The sequence below is a fragment of the Oncorhynchus masou genome, chromosome 5 (genome assembly GCF_036934945.1).
Source record: "Oncorhynchus masou masou isolate Uvic2021 chromosome 5, UVic_Omas_1.1, whole genome shotgun sequence".
NCBI lineage: Eukaryota > Metazoa > Chordata > Actinopteri > Salmoniformes > Salmonidae > Oncorhynchus > Oncorhynchus masou.
In genome coordinates, this window is record NC_088216.1 from 46982593 (window position 1) to 47007968 (window position 25376).

The 25376-nt window shown below is 44.5% G+C and overlaps 2 protein-coding genes across 2 annotated transcripts in view; one reads left to right on the forward strand and one right to left on the reverse strand.

Moving 5' to 3' along the window:
* Positions 1-813: 813 nt before the first annotated feature.
* On the reverse strand, positions 814-1851 carry LOC135527025 (G0/G1 switch protein 2-like). The gene is made up of 2 exons (XM_064955686.1): positions 1763-1851; positions 814-1640 (listed from the first exon to the last, which is right to left on the reverse strand). Exon 2 carries the CDS (start codon positions 1609-1611, stop codon positions 1261-1263), a length of 351 nt encoding a protein of 116 aa, XP_064811758.1. The 5' UTR covers positions 1612-1640; positions 1763-1851; the 3' UTR covers positions 814-1260.
* A 2708-nt stretch (positions 1852-4559) lies between these two features.
* LOC135539706 (laminin subunit beta-3-like) overlaps positions 4560-25376 on the forward strand; it is a 30665-nt gene continuing 9848 nt past the window's right edge. The window contains exons 1-9 of the mRNA XM_064965761.1: positions 4560-4636; positions 4847-4898; positions 5104-5258; positions 16929-17043; positions 17145-17218; positions 17340-17531; positions 17707-17770; positions 17987-18174; positions 25052-25172. Coding sequence (XP_064821833.1) covers positions 4874-4898; positions 5104-5258; positions 16929-17043; positions 17145-17218; positions 17340-17531; positions 17707-17770; positions 17987-18174; positions 25052-25172 — 934 coding nt within the window. The 5' untranslated portion in view covers positions 4560-4636; positions 4847-4873. The remainder of the gene's footprint in view (positions 4637-4846; positions 4899-5103; positions 5259-16928; positions 17044-17144; positions 17219-17339; positions 17532-17706; positions 17771-17986; positions 18175-25051; positions 25173-25376) is intronic.

Genomic DNA, 25376 nt, shown 5'->3' on the forward strand with positions numbered 1-25376 from the left:
GCCACATTGTTCGTTCGGTATCTCGGTCGGCCAAGCCACAAGGAGCGTCATCTATGATGCACACCCACAGCGTGTCAGCCTCATGACCCTGTTAAACTAGGCCAGGCTTCTATTGACATTGACTTTATGGGGGAAAAGGTCAACACACAACCCAATGACACAAAACTATTTCTTCCTGTTGGAGGAGAGACTAGAATCTAGAGCCCAGACCCTGATAGAGTGATGATTGCCAGCACACAATGGAAATAATGGAGGCCATTTATAAAGCACTTTACACTATAAGGGAAGGGCAAGCGTGACCTCATCTAAAGCCAATGTGTAGAACCAACCTGGATGATTCACAGCAGACATGAAACACAGATATTGAAATGGAGTTGTTTCACCCAAATTCCTGTCTCATGCTGCAAAGTGCATGAAATCCATTGAATCGTGGATTTCTAGATTAGCTCATTCCAGTCTTAATGGCAACCACTCAACACCAGCAGTTACCATTTTACTCACAAAGAGCAAGCAAAGTTCAATGATCACGTCTAGTTCAATGATTGGTCTAAAGGTGTGGAAATAGCGGGAAGGAAGACTGGCACGAGGGATCATAATTATAAGATACATTTGGGGGCCCTCTGCTTACCCAGCATGAAGGCGCCCTCTAGTGGCTGGTGTGGTGCAAGAAGGCAAAAGAGACACTATTGAAAGGTCTATTAGTATCGTACTCATTTTTGTATTACAAAATTGATCGTGGAAGTGTTCATAGTTGGGTGCTTATATATATAAATAATACATCCCTCTACGGAAAGATAAAGACATTGTGAATACAAATAATTTATTGAGTAGCAAAACAATATATTTACAGCACTGACAAAATAGCACTTTTAAAAAGTCTCATCCCAAAAGTTTAATTTTTGTAACATGGATGGAACCGGGCAGCTTGAGATATGCCACTGCCTGCACAGCAGCGGCCCTGCGAGCTCTCATTAGCCGACAGTGAGTCTGACAGCGGATCTTTCGCCTTCCTTCCACCCGGGACTCAAACTGAAGCTTGTGGGATTCCACCTGACCAGTCAACGTGGGCTACCCAAAGCAGCGAAGCGCAGTTAAACCCAGTCAGACAACTTTTCTGTTGACTGCTTGAGGTTGCCATTCATTCGTCTTGTGTAGCTATTTCGAGTGCGTATGTAGCGCACCGTATTTGGCGTGGGAAGGACTAATACAGTTCCTTTTAAATAAGTAACAGTGTTTTTGGCGCTGGCCCTTGGACGCTCATTACGCGGCGTGCAGTCGGTTGACAGCACCAGCGCATCTCTGAACCCCCGTAGCCCGTTGCAGCTTCTTGGGAATGGTGATCTGCTCGGTGGCTGAAACTATTGCTACCTCCTCCGGTCTCCTTTCCTCCTCCACCTCCAGTGTCTTCTGCTCCCGGGCTATCAGCAGAGCCAGCTCGGCGTCCAGCGGCTCCCCAGAGGAGAAGGGCTGGCAGATTGTTTCCACCAGGCCCAGAACCGTTCCCAAGAAGGCAATCACGGAGCCCACCAAGTACACCTTCAACATGCGCCGACTGGGCTTCTGCGCCAGCATTTCCTTAGCGAAGGGGATGATTTCGTACATGGTGTCCATTTCGGATGGATTATGTTGTCTGATTTTGACTGGGGAGAGAAGAGAGTTTTAGTCACAGGTGTTACCTTTTACGCATGCAGTTGTAAATTGTCACAAATAAGCACTTTTAATGATCACAACGACAATCACGTGCAATGGTGGGCTTACTTACCTTATTCAAGTAGGGTACACTTGTCTTTTTGTATTTATTAGCCCAGGGCGTTCTGTATAGCTTGAGCACTAATCAATGGCAGCTTCTCGTTTATAAAGACCTGGGTTTTTTTTTTATCCACGCCCACTCGGTGACGCGTTATGACAATTCTTTGAGCTCAATCTTCTGCCCAAACAGGAGCATGGCTCCAGCTGAACGTGAGCTACGTGTTACAATAGTGGCGCAAACTCTTCTCAAGCGCTCTCACCCACGCTGTAAAATACGGCTTATTTATGTGTGTAGCCTGTATGTGTCTCGATGCCTTTTGTAGCAGCATGTACCAAATTATGCCAAGGGCGGATATATGTGATTCGATGAATCACATAGAAATAAGCAAACTATTTTCATCGGTTTTTATTAGGATACTGTTTAATTATCATCTTCAATACCTGGTCGTTTATCCGCTATAACATAAAGTACTAACCCTGCCCAATCTTTTTTAGAGCAGAATTAAAATATGTACAACAACATTCAGCAAAATATTGTACACGCTAAAGTGTTTAATTGTTCTGTATAAAATTGTTAAGCTTGACACGTGGGCCAGTTTCAATTAAGTCAAAGGCCATATAAACCGTCACTCTACTGGCACGTCCATCACGTCTGCATACACTGTGAACTCTGTTTGTACTGTTTGTACTGACACACACACACACACACACACACACACACACACACACACACACACACACACACACACACACACACACACACGATTTGCTGAGCAAACTGTGACTAATTTGGGACAGCTGACCAATGATATTATTGCATGAGTTTGACTGGACCAGTCATACATAATCCCCTATGAATTTGAGCAATGAGTGAATTTCGGGAACCAGAAATGTGGAAAACGAGAGGACTCTTTGCCAGTGTTGAGCATGTGAATGTTTTTTTTTCTCGCTCCACCATGAGGGGTTTAATGAAGACCTTGTATTAGTGGCCACTTACACTTGTCATTCATTTCCAAAACGCTACATCTACCATTTTTTTTAATACATTTGTGTTTTTTCACCAGAACTAAAATATTTCCATTATTTGTTACATTTGACGGTGTAAAACCTAGCAGTACTACCTATTTCTCTGAGAGTGAGGCGGATATATAGCATTTGTCAAAAAAATACATGCTTATTTGTCTGTCTGAAACAATCAAGTGATTTTAAACAAATACATGTCTGTCATTGAACAACCCCATGCCATTATTAGATAGTGAAAAAACACACCAATCTCTTTCAGAATTTTTTTAACAATACAATCTAATTTAACAACATTTATACATAGCAATTTTGGAATGAAACTCTGCAGTTTGTTCGTTTGTTTTGAACCGTGAGACCTGGGCCATTTGGCAATTCTGACCTGTTCTCCCGTTGCAAGGAGTTGGTGACTTCTGATGTGCTTTGGTATAGTATATAGTCATTTGAGATGAGTAGTAGTTTTTGTTACGCACAGTAACACCCTACTGCTGTTTGTGTGTATATAATCAGAAGGACACACTGTCTCTCATTATTCAGACCTTTACAGCATATTGTCTCACCACAGATAGAGCAAGGCACAGGGCACATTAAACAGAGACAAGTATATGCAAGTCTAATATATACCGTACTGCATTCACTGGACTAAGGCAGTGCTAGACTGAGACTACTACTATGTGCTTTAAAAGTGGCTATAGCTTTGCGTGTGATAAAACTGCACCTCTAGGCTATTGTAATCTTTCCAGGGTGAAATCTGCTTTGTAAACATAACATTTGACGTGTCATGACTACGTTGCCAATTTTATGTTGAGTCGTGGGGTGGGGGAAGGGGAGTTAGGACCGTCACGGTCTGTGGTCTTTAGTCATTAGAACCCCCCACCCCTCTAAAGAAAACATTATACCCTGTTGTTGCCACGGATACCTTACCCTTAAGGATATGCGGAAGCTACGGGTGCGGCTGTGGCCGTCTGGCAGTTGTGTGTGTGTGTGTGCGTGCGTGCGTGTGTGTGTGAGACGGAGGTGAGCCACAGAACACACACTTGTCTGGGGATGTTTGTCAGTGGCTATGGAGAAAAACAGTATGTGTATCCAGCAGTCTTGAGTATAGGTTTTATTATACACAGGTGGTGTTCAACATATACCGCCACACGCCAAAACCCACGGAATGCCAGGGTTACCACACAGTGGTGCCAATCCGTGTTACTGCCTGCAGGATATACATTTAGAGGTGTGTATGTGTGTGGAGACACTGATTCAGATGGGCATGTCAAAGAAAACAATACGGATAATGGCTTTATTTACAATGGTTTTCAACAGACAGATGAGCAGAGTTTTTGTCGCACATTGTATCTTAAACAATCGCTGCAGACCTAGGCTAGTCTCCTTGCTGAGACAAGCTGCTGACCCAACCACCGATCCACAACCATATTTTACCACATCGCTACAGAGAACTGTTTATGTTCTTCAGTGTGGTTGATCGCTCCACTGTTTAGTTTTGGATGAGCCTCCCTTTTTTGAAGAATATGTTGTTGATAGATGTCCGACGTGAAGTTCTATCTCGTGTGTGTATGTTTTCCAGTGGTGGCTGCTGAGGGGAGGGCGGCTCATAATAATGGCCAGAACAGAGCGAATGGAATGGCATCAAAACACACGGAAACCATGTGTTTGATGTATTTGATACCATTCCACTTATTCCACTCCAGCAATTAGCACATACAGGTCCTCCCCAATTAAGGTGTGATGTATTCATCCCAGCAGGTTGCGGAGGGTAGGCGTGTGTCTGCCAGACACACTGTATCGTGAGGCCCAGGTGAGACAGATTCTGAGCAGCACTCACACACCCGTGTCTACGTACATACACCTACAACTGGTGAGTCCTCACCTCCATGGATTAACGATTCACTTTCACTGGTTATTTGACTTTTTTATTTTCAATGTCATTCAAAATGTTTTGTGTTCATGTAGCCATCTACTGTATTGGTAATTTCTCCCAATTATTCAGTCAACCAATTATCGAGTCTTTGTCGTGAATGTCTGACTTTTTTTTTGCTGTATTGTTTATTGACCTTTTTGTCTTTAGAAGAATTTCTCATAGTAGGAACCAAAGATGTGGATTTTATTCCACTTAGCAGGTATGTGCCCACCATATTTGTGTTAGCACTTCATTGATTTCTAATTGAAAATGATCAATGAGTTGTTACAGTTATATCAAATATTTTTTGATTTAGTCTTAACATTCAGATTGTGGCGATAGTTTCGTGTAGGATGTAAGGAAATATGTAATTGGGTTGACACTTCTATCTGTGATGATAATGATGAATTGATCAACTCCCCTAGCCCTGACAACAGTGGCTGTGACCCAGAGGGACTGTTCTCGGGGGGCCTGTTACCCCCCTATGGGAGACCTGCTCCTCGGTAGGGAACATCAGCTTCATGCTTCCTCCACCTGCGGCCTTTCCGGCTCTGAGGTGTTTTGCACCTACTTTGGACAGGTAAGACCCTTCTCTTATTGCTATGAAAGACACCGGAGGCACTGTAAGAGAGGGGAGAAAAGTGGGGCAATAGCTGTTAATTGTTATGAGTTGTTCACCAGGGTTTTAATGTGTAACATTTCAGGTTTGTAGGGCAGCTATAACTTTATGGAGTCATACATGAGAGACAGACAAGACAGACAGACAAGACAGACAGACAGACAGACAGACAGACTTGCATGTATAAAGACAGAAGACCGAGAGACAGACAAAACATACAGGCAGACAAGACAGACAGACAGACAGACAGACAGACAGACAGACAGACAGACAGACTTGCATGTATGAAGACAGAAGACCGAGAGACAGACAAAACATACAGGCAGACACAAATGCAAGCACACACACGCACACAATGTCCAGATTGGAGGTGCATGACTGTTGCTCTCTTTGTGCTGACCATGCACAGTAGGAGACCAGGGCAGAGGGTGCACGGATGGTATGGGGAGAGGGAGAGGGTGGATGGATAGAGGGCCAGGGGAGAACTGGTTGGTGTAATTTGTGAAATTGTCTGGATCTGGTGCCAGAGACACACAGATGCCAGATGTTGCAACTACATTTGTCCGCAGTCTTGGTTGCTAAGTTCCTGAAGAGAAAAACATTGGATGGGGATTTATTTGTTTGATTTGAAAACAAAGAAAATCAAATGTAATGTGCTGACAGGGAGCACATTTATTTTCTCAGAATACTTTAGTTATTGAATTACTGTAGGTGTATTTTTGTAGGTTAATTTGTGGGACAAGTTTGAAACATCCTTTTGTTCATGACAAACTAGGAGGTAAAAGCAGGTAAAAGGACAATAATTTGTGTTGCTGCCTGTTTGATTTACAGTCGAGCCTTTCATCTGAGCCACACCCTCTGGTGTAGCTGGGCAGGGCAAGTATCAGTCACTCTGCTCTTAAAACTCACAATTACAAGTATGTATCTGCAGGCACACACAGGCACACACAGGCACACACAGGCACACACAGGCACACACACACACACACACACACACACACACACACACACACACACACACACACACACACACACACACACACACACACACACACACACACACACCAGACTGTAGATCTTTTTTTGCTGTCTGCTGGTTGTGGGTTCTGCCTTGAGTTTTTGAAACTTCACCACTTTTGTGTTTCGATATTTACTCAAAGTGATTGTGCTTCACTGGATGATTGTGCTGATCACACAAACATGAAAGATGTTTTAATGTTGGGCGTGTGGAGAGAGGTGCCCCAGGCCATAGAACCTTGTCTAGACTGTGGATCTACTGTAACTGTATGACTGTGTGTGTTGAATCATGTCCGAAGGGTGTGGTTGTGCATCGACTATCTCTCTGACACGCTCTTTATAACTCAGTACAGGGGAGATAGCGTAGGCCAGGGATGTACAACTCTAATGGAGTGGGGGCCACAAAACATCTGAACTCATCATGAGGGGCCGCAGTTGCTCTCAGGTTTTTTTTGGGGGGGGGGGATTTATCTGAAGGTCTTCAAAAGGGGAGTGGCCCTGGTGATGTGATCTGTGGAATGTCCTGACTGAAGATGAGCTAAGTCGCAGACAGAGGGGGAGTTGGGCAGTACAGTTTGCCAGGGCTTTATCACTCGGTGTCAAGGGAGTGGCACTTATGCCAGTGACCCTTTAATGGCTGGGCTGGGTGTCCGTCGTGCCCCCACAGAGGGTAATGGAGGACAGAGAGAGAGGGGAACAGAAGAGAGGGAGAAAGTATCAGACCTCAGGAAAACCCAGATGCAGACAGTTCGAAGTAGCAAAAGTTTTTACAAAAACAGGGGGCAGGCAAACGAGAGATAAAGGGTAATCCAGATCAGAGTCCAAATGGTATAGAATGGCTCAGGGTCAGGACAGGCAGAATGGTCAAAACCAGGAAAACTAGAAAACAGGGACAAGAGAACAGGAGTACGGGAAAAACGATGGTAGGCTTTACAAGACGATTTTGCTGGATTCTACCCGGAGGGGCAGATCCCAAGTAGACAGCCATACCCTCTGCCCAAGACGATAACGGGGAGCCGGGTCCGGTGGCAGCCCGTCTGTTGACAATTCCTGGAGGTGTTCTTGAGAAGAGCAGGCCAAGTTCTCTTCCAGGTACACCGACAGCGGTGGACGAACATCTGGGCAGAGGATATGTTGGCCTCTTCCTCTTGCTCCAGAGCGGGGGCTGATAATCCATGGAGCACTCAAAGGGCGAGAGCCCAGTGGCCGAGCAGGGAAAGGTGTTCCAGGCATACTCCACCCACATGAGTTGCTGGCTCCAGGTGGTGGAGTTGGCCGAGACGAGGCACCGAAGAGTCCACTCCAGGTCCTGATTGGCAGGCTCCGACTGCCCGATGGATTGCGGATGAAACCTGGAGGACAGGCTGGCCGATGACCCAATGAGTGTGCAAAACGCCTTCGAGAACTGGGACGAGAACTGAGGACCACGGTCGGAAACTATATCCAGCGGAAGTCCATGGATCCGGAAGATGTGCTGTACGATGAGCTGGGCTGTCTCCTTGGCCGAAGGTAGCTTGGGGAGGGGAATGAAATCAGCGGCTTTGGAAAACCTGTCCACCACTGTGAGGATAGTGGTGTTGCCATCAGACGGAGGGAGACCAGTGATGAAGTCCAGGGAAATATTTGACCAGGAAAAGTAAGGTACAGGAAGAGGTTGAAGGAGGGCAGCCGGTGCTTGCAGAGGAGTCTTGTTCTGAGCACAGACAGTGCAGACAGTGACGAACATGGAGGCGTCTGAAACCATGATGGGCCACCAAAAGCTTTGTTGCACAAAGGCCAGGGTATGACGGGAGCCAGGGTGGCAGGCAAGGCTGGAGGAATGAGCCCATTCCAGGACCGGGGAGCGGACAGCGTCGTGTACAAACATCCGGTTAGCCGGGCCCCCCTGGTTCTCTATACCCCAGACGAGAGTAGCCGCCAGATACGAGGTAGGAAGAATGGTCTCAGGGTCTGAGGGTGTAGAAGCGGGGCAATTGTGGCATGAAAGTGCACCCGGCTTAATATTCTTAAATCCCAGCCAGTAGGAGGTGGTGAAGTTGAACCGGGTGACAAACAGAGCCCATCGACCTTGCCTGGAGGTGAGACACTTGGCAGTACGGAGATATTCCAGGGTCTTGTGATCCATCCACACTATGAATGGAAGCTCCCCCCCCCTCTTACCAATCCTCCAAGGCCATCTTCACTGTATGTAGTTCTCGATTCCCCACATCATTTTAATTTAATTTTACCTTTATTTAACCAGGCAAGTCAGTTAAGAACACATTCTTATTTTCAATGACGGCCTGGGAACAGTGGGTTAACTGCCTGTTCAGGGGCAGAACAACAGATTTGTACCTTGTCAGCTCGTGGGTTTGAACTCACAACCTTCCGGTTACTAGTCCAACGCTCTAACCACTAGGCTACCCTGCCGCCCATAATTCCTCTCCGTGGCGTTAAGGCGATGGGAGAAGGCGGCACAGGGATGCAGCTTAAGGTACAGAGCAGAACGCTGGGAAAGGACCGCCCCCACTCCGACATCTGAAGCATCTACCTCCACCACGAACTGACGGGACGGGTCCGGATGGATCAATATGGGAGCGGTGGTGAAGCGGTGCTTAAGGTCCAGGAATGCCCAGTCAGCAGCTGGGGACCACGTGAACGGGACCTTGGGAGAGGTGAGTGCTGACAGGGAGGAAGCCAGAGTGCTGTAACTCCGGATAAATTGGCAATAGAAATAGGAAAATCCGAAGAAATGTTGCAGCTGCACTCTGGATGTGTGTTGGAGCCAATCCACCACTGCTCTCACCTTTTCCGGATCTGCACATTCCCAGCAGTGATGATGTATCCAAGGAAGGAGATGTTGGAGCGATGGAACTCGCATTTTTTGGCTTTGACAAACAGCTGGTTCTCCAGGAGGCAGAAGGACGGATACCCCCTGCAGCCAGGGAGTCCTCGATGTATGTCTTCATAGCCTTGGTCTCCAGACCCGACAGTGAATACAGCCGTCCCCGGGGTGGTGTAGTGCCCGGGAGAATATTGATCCTGCAGTCATAGGGTCGATTCGGAGGAAGCAAAGTGGCCCAGGTCATGCTGAAAACCTCCCGGAGATCCTGGTACTCCGCGGGAACGGCAGAGAGGTTCGAGGCTTCTTCTGAGCCCACAGGAAGATGCCCTGGGCAGGCTGCGCAGACTTCAAGCAGCCCAGGTCATGCTGAAAACCTCCCGGAGATCCTGGTACTCCGCGGGAACGGCAGAGAGGTTCGAGGCTTCTTCTGAGCCCACAGGAAGATGCCCTGGGGCAGGCTGCGCAGACTTCAAGCAATGGGCGTGGCAGAACTGGTTCCAGCCCACAATAGTACCAGCAGTCCAGTTGATAAGGGGATTGTGGCGCTGGAGTCAAGAAAAGCCCAATACCACGGGAACCTGAGGAGACTTGATGAGCATAAACTGTATAGACTCACTGTGGTTCCGGACACACGCAGGTGGATAGGAGTAGTATTGTGGGTTACCCTGCCTATAGAGCGCCCATCCAGTGCTCTAACGCTCAGATGAGTGGAGAGGGGCTGAGTGGGGATGCCCAGCTCAGACACCAGGGTGGTGTCCATGAAACTCTAGTCGGCCCCAGAGTCAATGAGAACCCAGAGAGATATAGACTGGTCGCCCCACAGCAGGAAGGTATGGAGACGGGTGCGAGTAAGGGCAGATGGCCCACCAGTCTACTCATACATACTGATGAGCCTGGTCTCTTTAAAAGACCGGATGACACATAATGACTGGCAGTTCCGCAATACAGACAACTCTGGGTGTTAAGTCTGCGTAAGCATTCGGCTGGAGACAGCCTAGCTCTGTCGAGTTGCATCGGCTCCGGAAAATGCGCGTCGGCAAACCTCGGAAACTCTCGGGGGAACTCGGGTAAGCTCGGACATTATCATTATGAGTGGAAGGATGAGGGCTACAGTTCTAAGAAACAAAAGTTTATTACAAAAACAGGGGGCAGGCAAGCAACAGGTCATGGGCAGGCAGAGGTCAGTAACCCAGAACAGATTCTGAAAGGTACAGAACGGCAGGTAGGCTCAGGGTCAGGGCAGGCAGAGGTCAGTAATCCAGGGCAGTGTCACAATGTACAGAACGGCAGGCAGGCTCAGGGTCAGGGCGGGCAGTGTGGTCAAAACCGGGAAAACTATGAAACAGGGACTAGAGAGAAAAACAAGAGTCCTGGAAAAACTCTGGCAGGATTGACGAGACAAGACAGACTGGCAACAGACAAACAGAAAACACAGGTATAAATGCACAGGGAAAATGGGCGACGCCTGGAGGAGGGTGGAGACAAGCACAAGACCGGTGAAACAGATCAGGGTGTGACAGCAAGAGGTATAGAAGAGAGGGATAGAGAGAGGGGGTAGAAACAAGGATACAGTAGGTGATAGAGAGAGTGGATAGGAGGCTTGGCCTTCTGGTCCACTGCTGACAGATCTATTCTGGAGTGTATTTCTGGATTTGGTTTGGCACAGTGAGACTGCGAGACTCCTCTCTCTTGCCCAACACTCTCCTCTACCCTTGACACGCCCTTGGCACTGGCAGTTGCCAAAGAGTTGCCGATAGCAACAAGCCAACATGGCTCAAAGTGATTTTCCTTCAGGGTTTGGTATGAACTAATCAGAGATGAGAAAGGCAAGACTGGTCCCATTTCCCTCAGGGAGGGGATCTTCGCCAATAGTTGGCTTCGAGACCAGGTCGGGCCTACTAACCATATCAGGTTCCAATCTGTGACCTAATTTCAGATTATGATTTTTACTCATATATTTTTACTCATATATTTACTCATATATTTTCTGTTTACATTTTTTTCTTTGTTTATAGAATTATCCATTGTTCCCTGTGTAGTACCTTTCCACAGTTCTTAATTGTGGAGAACTGGCTCTTGTTAATGACTGAAGCAGAATAGGTGGAATTGCATCAAATGCATCAAACACATGATCTCCAGGTGTTTGATACCAGTCGCTCCGTTCCTGACATTATTATGAGCCGTTCTCCCCTCAGCATTTAAAATGGGGAATTAAATATTGCCACCAGTCCACCCACCATGGAAATCTGATTCAATTGTGATGGCTTTATAAAAAAAAATTAAAGTACCAATAAGGGGCTTATTATTAACCTTTATTTATTTAAGTAGCCAAGTCAGTTAAGAACAAATTCTTATTTTCAATGACAGCCTAGGAACAATGGGCTAGCTGCCTGTTCAGGGGCAGAACGACAGATTTGTACCTTGTCAGCTTGGGGATTTGAACTTGCAGTTCGGTTACTAGTCCAACGTTCTACCCACTAGGCTACCCTGCCGCCCAGAAGGGGGGCAACATGAGTGGCCCAGGCCAGAACTCTCTCCCCGTGGTACCATGGTCCATGCCTCTGTGGCGTTAGTGTCTGTCCTCTGGTCCAAAAAGCCAGCCAGCTGGCCATACAAACACACTTTGATACAGGCTGCTACATTGGCAGATTAATCTATTCTGGTCAGATTCCAGTGGTCTGGCAGAGTTTCTCCATATTATGATTGGCTGGACACTGACCAAGTCCAGGAAGTCTTGTGTCTGAAGCAGACGATACCAAACTGTATTTAAAAAAAGGCTGTGTTTACACAGGTAACGCAATTGTTTGTTTTTCTAACTAATTTGTTTTTTGAGCAATCGGATCAGGTCTTTTGCCAATAATTGGGCAAAATATCAGAAATGGGCTGCCTTTGTAAGCTATAACACTAGAAGTCTAAGCTAGAAGTTCTCCAATATGTGGGATTGTTATTTTTTATTTTTTTACAATAATTATAATTTGTATTCCATCTGATGCTGCTGGTTGTGTTCTGACGAATTGGCAAGTTGTTTCTGTAATTAATGAATAGCCAGAATGCTGTTCACTAGCAACGATGCATTCACTCAAAGTCTTATAAAGCCACTCAAACAAGGAACAGTGCTGTCCTTTCAGCATCTCTGTCTTGTGGTCAATCTCTGAGTACTGACCACTGGTACAGAAATAGACACACTGACAGACCAGGGTCAGGGCTGATGCCAGAGCATATGGGTTGTTCCACAAAATGAGGCCCTTTGATATTTGAATTAGAAATGATGTACCGATATTTGAAAAGCCTATTATATTCAATGAAGTGCTCTTTAATATAGACCACATGGAGAATTCAATCATTCAGATTTGTGATATGAATAAAGACTGGCTCAAGTGACAGAATTCGGCATTTTGACATGTCCCTCTGCGCACCCTCTGTGACTGACAGGAAGATTTGAACCCACTTAACCCCAACATTTCTCCACGTTTTCACCATGACTATAAAGCCCTGGTTATTTTCTTGCTTTGACTAAGTCTTTTCTGAAGATTGTTATTTATTTGACATGATTAGTGATTCATTTGAAAGTTAAAAAAAAAACTTTTTAAGGTCAACCCTATAATGTGAACTGAACTCTAGTTTTTATATGGTGAAACTATCAATGTTTCAAAAGAAGCGTTGAACATCTAATAGTAAAAGCTGGTGAGCTGGTTCTAATCATTTTGGCCATTTTCTGGTGTTTTGTGGTGGGAAACGGAGTGGGTTGAGCACAACACGTCGTCAGCCCTGTGACCCATAGATAGACAGGCTAGAAATGTTTGAAGCTTGCATGCAATATCCCCTCCCCTCCCTGTTGCACACAACAAACCTACATTTCCCCTGTCACGAGGGGATTTATGGCTGATTTCAAATTAAATCGTCAACCCTGTTAGTTTTAAAACCTCTTGAGATGGGAAAACATTTTTTTTTATGAAGCTGAACATGTGCTGTTTATGACAAAATGTTCAAATGAGGTGAAATCAAACGGGTTTTTTTTTCCCTCCACCAAGTCACACATCTCAAAAGGGTTTAGATAACACAGTGATTCTGATGGCCGGAGTTGTTGGTTTGAAAGTGGATTTGTTTTTTTGCATGGGATATACAGTGCAATGGCCATATCAGTCTCCGTCCTACAACCAGAGTATGTGAGCGGAGTTGAGAGGTCGAAAATCCCGCTCATCAGTGCTTGCACAGCACTCCTGTTAATTTTCAAAATGTAACCTTTATTTAACTAGTCAAGTCAGTTAAAAACTCATTCTTATTTACAATGACAGCCTACCACGGCCAAACCCGGACGACGCTGGGCCAATTGTGCGCCACCCTGTGGGACTCACGGCTGGATGTGATACAGCCTGGAATCAAACCAGGGACTGAAGTGATGCAGTACCTTAGACCACTGCGCCACTCGGAAGCCCTGTGCTCCAAGTCCTTTCCATTCGCTTCATTCATTAAAATTTCAATTTAACCAACAACCATCCATTTTTGTGACCTGGACCTACCATTTGGTTTTGAAGTATTTAAACCAAATCATATGATTTAAATGAAAAGCATTATAATAAACATGAAAAGGTGAATGTATGAAGCACTCATAGGCTCCATGTCATATTGAACCGCATATAAACACTCTAAATAGGTCAGAAGGAACTGAAATGAATTATTTATGTTATATTATTTCAATTATTTCAAGGCTGTAGCTACAAAGAAATACATTGTGAAGCACTTGCGAGTGCGACATGCTAGGCTGGTAGGGAGTCAGGGAAATTAAGTGTTTAAACAGCGTTTCATTGTATTAAATTAACCCTGTGGAAATCTAATTAACATAACACAAAAGTCCCCATCAAAATCCACCGCATCCGCCAATATTACCCTTCCCTCTTCCACATCTGTGGTGAAAGGTGACACAGAGCTAGAGTGGTGTTTGTCAGACCATTTCATTTGTATTTATATTTAACCTTTATTTAAGTAGGCAAGTCAGTTAAAAACAAATTCCTATTTACAATGACGGCCTACACCGGCCAAACCCAGACGACACTGGGCCAATTGTGAGCCGCCCCATGGGACACCCAATCACGGCCGGATGTGATTGGGAGTCCCATAGGATACAATATAGATGAGTATTTGAATTACTTATTGTATACAGCCATTTTTGCTCATCTTTATCAAGGGTGTCAATTTCCGACCCACTGTTGAATTCTGAACTTTTCAATTGTGTCAGGACATGCATCTCCCAAATACAGTACAGGAGAATATATTTCCCTCTTTACCATGCCATTGGTTAGGTAACAATTCACAGGGACTTTACCAGAAGACAATAATATTATCACATCATTGCCATCCAATTGACATTACAGTCTAAAGTTGTTATACAACATGGACTATACTTCACACATTAGTGGACATATTTCTGTCTATAACAGTGTATTAATAATGTGTTTATACACTGAAACTGCAGTAAGTGTGTGTGTGTGTGTGTGTGTGTGTGTGTGTGTGTGTGTGTGTGTGTGTGTGTGTGTGTGTGTGTGTGTGTGTGTGTGTGTGTGTGTGTGTGTGTGTGTGTGTGTGTGTGGGGCGTATGTGTGCAGACGTGTGTGGGCGCATGTGTGTGGGCGCACGTGTGCAGACAGATTTTCGTTTGTTTGACGAAATCAGCAGCTTGCCTGTTGACTTTTGAAATCGTGGTTCGGAGGGATTGGGGGGGGGGGGGTCGGCAGAAGGAGAGAGAAAGAGAGTGAGTAAGCAAACGAGAGAGAGAGAGAGAGAGAGAGAAAGACAATGTCCTGACAAAGACAATGTTCTGATACATTAAGGAGTCTTAAAATTAAAAATCAAATAGCTAAGTAGTCCTTGGTATGACCATCTGTTAACTTAGACAACATTTCGTTGTATTAAATCATTTTAGTCTATAAATTGCGCATACGGGCTGTGACTTATAATAAAATACAAATGAAAACGAAAAAATGCCTTATTAGCCTCAGTCTACAGTGCCTTTGAATACATTTTTAGAAACTCCAGTTTGGCCAGAGTCTGTGGCTACAGGCTCATGCGATGGTGCCTGGAGAGGGGAAACGAGAGGAGTAAAAAGAGAATGAGCAAGCTGGATAGATTGACAGTGGCCATAGCTGGTGTTGAAATGTCCAGTGTAACCTTTCACCCGGTGGGGTACAAAGCCATGGCCTCTGTGACAGACTGGAGAGGCCAGCCTGCCTGACTCAGGCCAAGTAACTGCTCCAGCCCCAGTCCCAACCCGCTCTGACCAGGGCAAGCTGAGGTGGAGGTGGAGGGTAGTGGAGGCGAGGGGGTTGGAGGGGAGGGTCATTGGAGGTATTGGTAGTGATTTATTTGATTGCAAGGGGTGGTAGAAGGATGTTGGCGGTCAGGGAACCCACTACAGTACTACAGTTAACTATAGAATACTACAATACTTACTATAGCATTCTATAGTAAACAGAAGTATACTGTAGAATACTATATTACACTCTGTAGTATCCCTGGGTCGTGTGTAGTACTTATTATAAACATTGTAATATACTGTAAAATACTATAGTAAATACGAAAGTATTATAAAAAATAGAAATAATCCACAAATACACTACAGTTTGCAAAAACACAACCCTTTTTTTTACTATAGTAAATTCTACAGTATCTTATTTTCAAATACCCTGCCCATTACCCTCTCCAATATCTCAATATGGGACAGACGTTAGCGGGAACCCTACAGGTTATAGAAACAAAGCGAAGCGCTGAATTAGCGGTTCAGATCCCAGTCCTTCATACCTACAGGTTATGGAACATTTGCTCTTTTAGTATTTTTCCAGTAGGATTCCTGAAGGAGAAAGCCTCCACTTCCATGTCAAAGATAATAAAACAAAAACACTACAGTAAATATTACAGTATACTACAGTCTGCAAAAACACTACAGTAAATATTACAGTATACTACAGTCTGCAAAAACACTACATGAAATACTATAGTATATACTAGTTTTCTTTTACTACAATATTTATACCATAGTTAACTGTAAATACTACAGTATACTACAGTAAATACTACACTATTCACTGTAGTGTTTTTGTAGACTTTAGTCCTGTGTGTGGACCAAGTGATCTTGGGTCACATAATGCATGTAGAAAAACCACTTCACTAGTGTTATGCAAGAGCCTTCCCATCAGCGTTGTATTGATTTGAGATATCATGGCTTTACCTCAGTGTTATCTGTGGTGTCTGTGGGAAGATCCACATGAACATTTAGTTGCACATTGGTCGTTGTGAGTGGTTCCATTGTGTTGGAGGAGGAACTGATACCTTGTCCTGTCTTGTTGCTGTGTGATTGCTCTCGCGTTCCCTCAGTCCACATTTGTCTGATACATTAGGATTTCTTGTCAAAGTGAAGGCATATAAACCTCCCACGAATAGTGTGCTGTTTGAATGTGTGCTACCAATAACTCACATTCTCTACAACGAGGTCAGGGGGACACACATGTACACATGTACGCATGCATGCATGCCCAAACACACACTGTGTGTGTAATGTTACAGTTCTGGGTTATATTGCATAAGACAAAGGGCAGAGCACAGCTTGAGCACAACCGTTAGAACACAACCATTAACGTTAATGATAAACCAAGCTAATCTGGTTTAGATGTATTTAAATATCTTTAGATTTATTTTTATTTTTTTATCCCCCTTACATTCTAAAAAATCAAACATACTTTGTTTGCATGACCTTATATACAGTAAATTATGCTAAGGAGTATCTTTCTCTCTCTCAGTGGAGGATGAAGTGCTGTACCTGTGACTCCAGGAACCCATCCAGTCAGTTGGCTCACACCATCCAGAATGTTCTATCCACCGCTGGACCCAACAGGTGGTGGCAGGCCAGGAAAGGTGAGGGGATTACAGAGCTACAGGACACATGTTGTGAGTGACCCATCCTAAAACTTTCTTATCGTGACCCACCAAAATAAAGACAACCTATGTTTCTTTAGACGTGAGTCCGGTCACTCTACAGTTGGACCTACAGAACCTGTTTCAGCTGGACACCATCATTCTGACCTTCAAGGTAAGACCCAGCTGCCAGAGCAGCATGTTCAGGGCTTTTCCAATGTGCAAGGGCAGAATTGTCTTTTTTTTAAATGCTGTACAGTCTTATGGACTGATTTTCCGGTTGCCTCTATACACAGGGTCCCCGTCCTAGTGCGCTGGTGGTGGAGAGGACGTTGGATAATGGTCAAACCTGGCAACCGTCACTCTACATGGCCTCAGACTGTCGCTCGGCCTTCCCTGGCATTGCCATGACTATGCCACGTTCTCTGGACCAGATCTACTGCTACACGCTACCCCCCGTCCCCGCTAACTCTTACCAGGACCAGACTGTAAGGGTGGAGTCTCCCTAGGCAGACAGTTACCTCCCACAATGTAGGGTCGGGTTTATGAGATAACGGGGTAACAACGTTGGAAACAGGAGGAAATTCCCATGATAATTTGTGTTATCCAGAGATGAAATGTTCTGCTGTTCCCCTTTTTGATTTTCCTCATTGCATTACACAGATTCAGTTCAGCCCCTTGCGCCAGTTCTCTAGCATCAGCGTCCCCAATGGGCAGAAGATTCAAGGTAAGATAAACATGATCAACCATATTCACTTACCCATCCACTGTTACTATGGACAACGCCCACTGTTACTATGGACAATGTAATGCCCTTATGCATTATATTTGAGACATTTAGCAAGTGCTCTCCTCCAGAGCCACTTACACATTTCATGATTGAACATTCCTGATTCAATGAGATGCTTTGCCCAGTGATTGACAGCTCTCTCTCGGTCCCCAGAGGTGTCAGGATTGACAGGCCTGCGGGTGAAGTTGACTGAGCTGGGTGCTGTGCCCCGCTTGCCCGGCCGCACCCCCTCTCTGTTTTATGCCCTCAGAGAGATGAGAGTGATGGGCACCTGCCTCTGCCACGGCCATGCCAACCGCTGTCTGCAGGATACTACTGCCAACCAGATGCCTAGCACACAGGTATGATACTACTGCCAACCAGATGCCTAGCACACAGGTATGATACTACTGCCAACCAGATGCCTAGCACACAGGTATGATACTACTGCCAACCAGATGCCTAGCACACAGGTATGATACTACTGCCAACCAGATGCCTAGAACACAGGTATGATACTACTGCCAACCAGATGCCTAGCACACAGGTATGATACTACTGCCAACCAGATGCCTAGCACACAGGTATGATACCACAGCCAACCACCTAACACACAGTTATAGTATACCTAACACATACAACACACATCTACAGGCCAACTGCTGTCTGCCTAAGACTATTACCAACCACCTATACCCAACCAGAGTATGTGAGCGGAGCGAAGCGAGGAGCGTGCCCAATTTGACTGGAGCGTGTAGAGAGATTCCCAAAGGATGGAGCATCGGTCTTCTCGGCCACTCCAATAGCGCTCACTTCATGTGCTCACGTCATGCCCAGCCCAGCATGCATTTGTAGTCTACTTGTGTGCTGCTATAGCCACTTGCTTTAGCTAGTCATGGAGTTGAAAAGACACCTATCCCAAAAGCTTGATGGTGTACTTACTACATGCACATGTTACAAGACAGGAACAAGGTGGATAGCTAATGAGTCATTGTAGCAAAGTATTTATAAACTTAAAATCAGATCCCTTAAAAGTTTCCTTCATTTTTGTTCTATTATCATCTATACAATAAGCCATTATTGATTTTGGCCCAATAGACCTGGCATATTCCAACTTCTAAGGAGCTTTCCGTTTTGAATGGGTTATTTTGCCTGAAAACCTTTTAGACCTACCTATAGAAGAAGAAAACTCTGCATCCCTGTCCAGCCTGGCAAGAGTGGACAAAAGGGTATTTAGCATCCCTAGTGGTTCTGCAAGCGTGGAGAGGATATTCTTCACTACTGGCCTGCTCTCCAGACACCATCACATGAGCCAGAAACCACAGACTCTGGCCAAACTGGTGTATCTAAAAATTAATTCAAAGGCACTGTAAGACATTTTTTGTTTAATTTTACATTTAATTCTAAGCAGGTCACAACCTATATGGACCATTTATAAATAAAAATGATTTTATACAACAAAATGTTTAAATGCTGAGCGCTTAATGTCCCTGACTCCCAACCAGCATAGTGTGTCGCACTCACAAATGCTTCACAATGTATTTCTTTGTAGGCTAGAGCCTTGAAATAATTGAAATAATATAGCCTAAATAATTCATTTCTGTTCCATTTTCCATCCCTGACCTATTTAGTGTTTATATGGTGTTTGTATTTATATTTATTATGGATCCCCTTGGCAGCAGCTGCTTCTCCTGGGGTCCAGCAATAATGAAGGCAGTAATTTACATTATAATATACATTCTAAACATTAAAATACAAAAATATATATATATATTTTCCAACAGATTTCACAATACATTAAGTGTGTGCCCTCGGGCCACTACTCTACTACTACACACAATACAGATGTACGTGTGTATATATTGTGTATGGTATGTGTGTTATGTGTGTTTGTACCTGCGTTTGTGACTCTTCACAGTCCTCGTTGTTCCACAAGGTGTATTTTTATCTGTATGTTTTTTATTTATCAGATTTTACTGCTTGCGTGAGTTACTTGATGTGGAATAGAGAGAGCCATGGCTACATGGCTGTATGTAGTACTGTGCGCCTGTCATAGTCCGTTCTGGACTTGAGAACTGTGAAGAGACCTCTGGTGGCATGTCTTGTGGGTATGCATGGGTGTCCGAGCTGTGTGCGAGTAGTTTAAAACAGACACCTCTGTGCATTCAACAAGTCAATACTTCTTACAAAAGCAAGTAGTGATGAAGTCAATCTCTCCTCCACTTTGAGCCATGAGAGATTTACATGCATATTATTAATGTTAGTTCTCCTTGTACATTTAAAGGCCAGCCGTGCTGTCATGTTCTGAGCCAGTTGTAATTTTCCCAAGTCCCTCTAGGGCCTGTAGGACCTGCCTTGTGGATATTGTTGTTAAGAAGGTAGAGCAGCACTTTAATATGGACAGGCCTCTCCTCATCTTAGCTACTGTTGCACCAATATGTTTTCACAATAACAGTTTACAATCCAGGGTTACTCCAAGAAGTTTAGTCTCCTCAACTTGCACAATTTCCACATTTAGTTGAGGTTTAGGGTTTAGTGAATGATTTGTCTCAATAAAATGCTTTTAGTTTGAAATATGTGGGACGAAGCTATTTATTGCCACCTAATCTGAAACTGACTGCAGCTCTTTGTTAAGCATTTCGCTACACTACAAGCATTTCGCTACACTCGCATTAACATCTGCTAACCATGTGTATGTGACAAATAAAATTTGATTTGATTTGAAGTGTTGCAGTGATTTCACTCACTGTAGTAGCTGACGTGTATAGTGTTGAGTCATCCGCATACATAGACACACAGGCTTTACTCAGAACCAGTGGCAGGTCATTAGTAAAGATTTTAAAAGTAGCTACCCTGGGGAATGCCTGATTCTACATGGATTATGTTGGAGAGGCTACCATTAAAGAACACCCTCTGTGTTCTGTTAGATGGGTAACTCTCAATCCACAGTGTAAAGGGGTATAAAGCCATAACATATACATTTATATAGCAGTATACTATGATCGATAATGTCAAAAGCCGCACTGAAGTCTAACAAAACAGCTCCCACTATCTTTTATTATCAATTTCTCTCAGCGAATCATCAGTCATTTGTGTAAGTTAAATGTGCATGTTTGAAGGCACTTCTCTATAAGCGTGCTGAACGTCTGTTGTTAAATTATTTCTTGTAAACTTGCATTGTATCTGGTCAAACACTATTTTTTCCTAAAGATTACTAAGCCTTGGTAACAGGCTGATTGGTCAGTTATTTGAGCCAGTAAATGGGGCTTTACTGTTCTTGGATAGTGGAATGACTTTTGCTTCCCTTCAGGCCTGAGGGCACACACTTTTTTGTAAGCTTAGATAGAAGAGATGGCAAATAGGAGTGGCAATATATTCCGCTATCATCCTTAGTAATTTTCCGTCCAAATTGTCAAGACCCAGGTGGCTTGTCATTTTTTGATAGACAACAATCATGTTTTCACCTCTTCCACATTCACTTTACTGAATTCAAAATTACAACACTTGTCTTTCTTAATTTGATCAGTTATACTTGGATGTGTTGGTTCTGCGTTTGTTGCTGGCATGTCATGCCTAAATTTGTTAAACTTGCCAATAAAAAAATCAATAAAGTTGGCAATATCAGTGGGTTTTGTGATGAATGAGCCGTCTCATTCAATAAATGAATGATTGAGTTGAGTATGCCTTTTTGCCCAAAATGTAATTTAAGGAGCTCCAAAGAGTTTTACTATAATTCGTTATATCATTTATCTTTGTTTCATAGTATAGTTTTTTATTTTATTATTTTTGTTCTGTTCAGTCACATGATTTCTCAATTTGCAGTGTGTTTGCCAATCGGTTGTGCAGCCAGACTTATTTGCCATTCCTTTTGCCTCATCCCTCTAAACCATAACACTTTTCAATTCCTCATCAATTACTGGGATTTAACAGTTTTTACAGTCATTTTCTTAATCTGTGCATGTTTATATTAACTGGAGTAACTAATTTCATTAAATGTGTCAAGTGCAGCGTCTGGTTGCTTCTCATTGGGGCGGCAGGGTAGCCTAGTGGTTAGAGCGTTGGAATAGTAACCAAAATGTTTCATGTTCAAAGTCCTGAGCTGACAAGGTCCAAATCTGTCGTTCTGCCCCTGAACAGGCAGTTAACCCACTGTTCCTAGGCCGCCATTGAAAATAAGAATTTGTTCTTAACGGACATGTCTAGTTGAATAAAGGTAAAATGTAAAAAAAAATACACATCACAGACCAGCAAATATTCTTTACATCAACATAGGAATCACTACAAAACCTCCTGTAGGACCTTTTTATACACAATATTAGGTCCAGCCTTTGGATCTCTGGTTTTCCTAGATATGTCTACCATATTGTCATCACTACATCTGATGGATTTGGATACAGCTTTACAGCAGATTTCTGCAGCGTTACTAAAGATGTGATCAATACATGTGGATGTGGATTTCATCCCTGGGCTGTTTGTAAACACTCTGGTAGGTTGACTGATAACCTGAACCAGGGTTGCAGGCACTGGTTACCGTTTTAAGCTTTTTCTTGAGTGGACAGCTTGACAAAAGCTAGTCAATATTTAGAACACCCAGAAAATATGCTTTTCTGTTGATATCACATACATTATCAAGCATTTCACACATATTATCCAGATACTGACTGTTAGCGCGGTGGTCTATAGCAACTTCCTACAAGATTGGGCTTTACAGGTATTGCTACCACTATACCAAATGTATTATCTAAGTGAGTTTCTGAGATGGTCAGTAAATTAATTTTCTAGATTTCATGAACCTTATTTATTAGGCTACATATGTTAATGTGGGCTATTTTTAGCACTTTTCTGGGATGCTTGATTGTTTTCAATTGCTTTACTGGGAAGCTTATCAGAACTAGACATGACAGTGATATTGGACCAGAGATAATTGGAGGCTTTTCAGAGCCTTTTAGGGTGTTGATCGGCTCAATAAAATCCTGTTTCATTAGCTCTGATTAGCCCTTTTTTAATGTAATTTGATCCCACGTGCACTACGACAGCAGCAGCCCTTGGCACCCGGGAGGCCTAATGTACGAGGTAGCCCGGGAGCCCTGATGTGCGAGGGAGCCCAGGAGGCCTAATGTGTGAGGTAGCCCAGGAGGCCTGATGTGTGAGGTAGCCCAGGAGGTAGCCCCAGGAGGCCTGATGTGCCCAGAGGCCTAATGAGCCCCAGGAGGCCTGATGTGCCCAGGAGGGATGTGCGAGGTAGCCCAGGAGGCCTGATGTGCGAGGGAGCCCAGGAGGCCTGATGTGCGAGGTAGCCCAGGAGGCCTGATGTGCGAGGGAGCCCAGGAGGCCTGATGTGCGAGGTAGCCCAGGAGGCCTGATGTGCGAGGGAGCCCAGGAGGCCTGATGTGTGACGGAGTCCGGGAAATACGGGCCTGTGGTAGAGACCTTCTGAGCTGTACCCTCAGGAGATAGGGTAGAGGATGAAGGAGCAGGAATCTCTGGCAGGTGGGAGAAGCTGTTGGGTCAGCAGGATGGGATGTGGGGTGTGTGACGTGGGGTGTGTGACGTGCCTCCACTGGGATGCAGGATCGATAACCGTGGCATCTGCCAGGTTTATTCTCCAAGGGGGGTGGGGAGGGGCGGCCGGGATGGAAGGTCGGGGTAGGATAGGAGGACTGGGTGAGATGCGAGGGGAGAGGTGACTTCACTAGGGAGGGGTCTTTGCAGGGCAGCCCAGTCCGTCAGAGAGTGGCAACACGTTGGCGAGGCAGTGGCACGACGACCAGGCTGAGGAGTAGAAAAGGAAAAGGTCTTAAAGTGGGACCTATCCAGGATACAATGCAATGTCTCAATTTGTTACTCTTGACGTTCAGCTCAGACAATATTCTGACAGTTTCCACACTGGAAATTAGGACGGCCAATATTATCCCGGGAGCGGTGCAAAATAGTTGCAGCTCCTACGTGGGAATAAACGTTCACCGTAGTCTCTAAAAGTGGTTACTGCCAGTCTGGTAAAAGTCAGTTCCCCTGATGGTGAAAGTGGTAGATGCCATTTTGAAAAAAATGCAGTTAAATGCAAATAAAATGGGTTGGCGAGGAATCAACTAAAAGTCAATCAATCCACACAGTGTGATAGTTAGATTAAATCAGCAGAGTTATAGGCAGCAAGCCAGAACCCAACCATAGACTAGAAATCAGCCAGCACTAGGACCCACAATAAATACAACCAAGAGGCACAAAACTCGACAGCATAACAGGAGCAAGGAGAGAACTATGACTTACTCAAGGCGATTAAATGCTGGGGACCATCAAAACAGCAACGCAACGGAGGTCATTCCTGTATGATAGCCAGGAGAGAAACACCTTGGAGTTAGTTTTCAGTACAGGCTGGTAGAAGCTGGGAGGATGGCAAGCGCTATAGTCCACAAACATCTAAGGCACATTGACTCTGTATGCAATATTGTATTATTGTCCAGTGTGTTTACAGCCAGATGAACCATAGGTAGATGGAGACCAAAAAAAATCTGTACAAATTTTTTCAGCTACAAACTGATGAGACCAAAGACATGCTTGCTGCCATCTTAAAAAGTGGATGTGGCTTCAGTTTAATATGACATGAAGCCTACTTGAAATGACGAGTGATTCTCACGTTCACCCTTTCATGTTTATTAAAATACTTTTCATTCAAATCATATGGTTTGGTTTCAGTACTTCAAAACCAAATGGTAGGTCCAGGTCACAACAACAGACTGGTGTTGGTTATATTGTGATTTTAATGAATGGAGCGAATTTGGAGCGGCAGTCCCCCCTGTGAGGACAGAGCGGTTTTTAGAAGAGCGGTTTTTAGAAGAGCGGTTGGAAAAGGAAGTGCGCTTCGATTGGAGGGATTTCCGACCACTCAACTATGCTCACATACTCTGTACCGAAAACCCATAGGCACATATGCTGAGTGTACAAAACATTAGGAACAACTTCCTAGTATTCTGTTGCATCCCATTTTGCCCTGAGAACAGCCTCAATTCGTCGGGGAATGGACTCTACAAGGTGTCGAAAGCGTTTCACAGGGATGCTGTCCATGTTGACTCCAATGTTTCCTACTGTTGTGTCATGTTGGCCGGATGTCCTTTGGGTGGTGGACCATTGTTTATACACACGGGAAACATGACACCTACTACTACCCCGTTCAAAGCATTGAAATATTTTGTCTTGCACATTCACCCTCTGAATGTGTCTCACTCTCCCTGTGTGTTGCAGGTTAGTGCTCAGTGTGAGTGTCAGCACAACACAGCAGGTGTAAACTGTGAGCAATGTGCTGATCTCTACAACGACCTGCCCTGGAGATCTGCAGAGGAGGGAAACACACACACCTGCAAACGTACGCAACCACTGATGCCTTAAATCACTGACTGCATCTTTTTGTTTATTTGCATGTGTGCAGGAGTAGGAGGACTGTACTAAAGTAGCGCGTAATCAGCAAATATAAGTCCTCTTCCTATGGAGACTGAACACCCTCAGTACAGTTGCGAGTGAGTGGACGGAACACATGCAGCCACAGATGCGTTGGTATGTTCATATGATA

Bases quoted from the DNA above. Each gene is read 5' to 3' on its own strand.
- LOC135527025 (XM_064955686.1), bottom strand. From the start codon at position 1,611: ATGGACACCATGTACGAAATCATCCCCTTCGCTAAGGAAATGCTGGCG.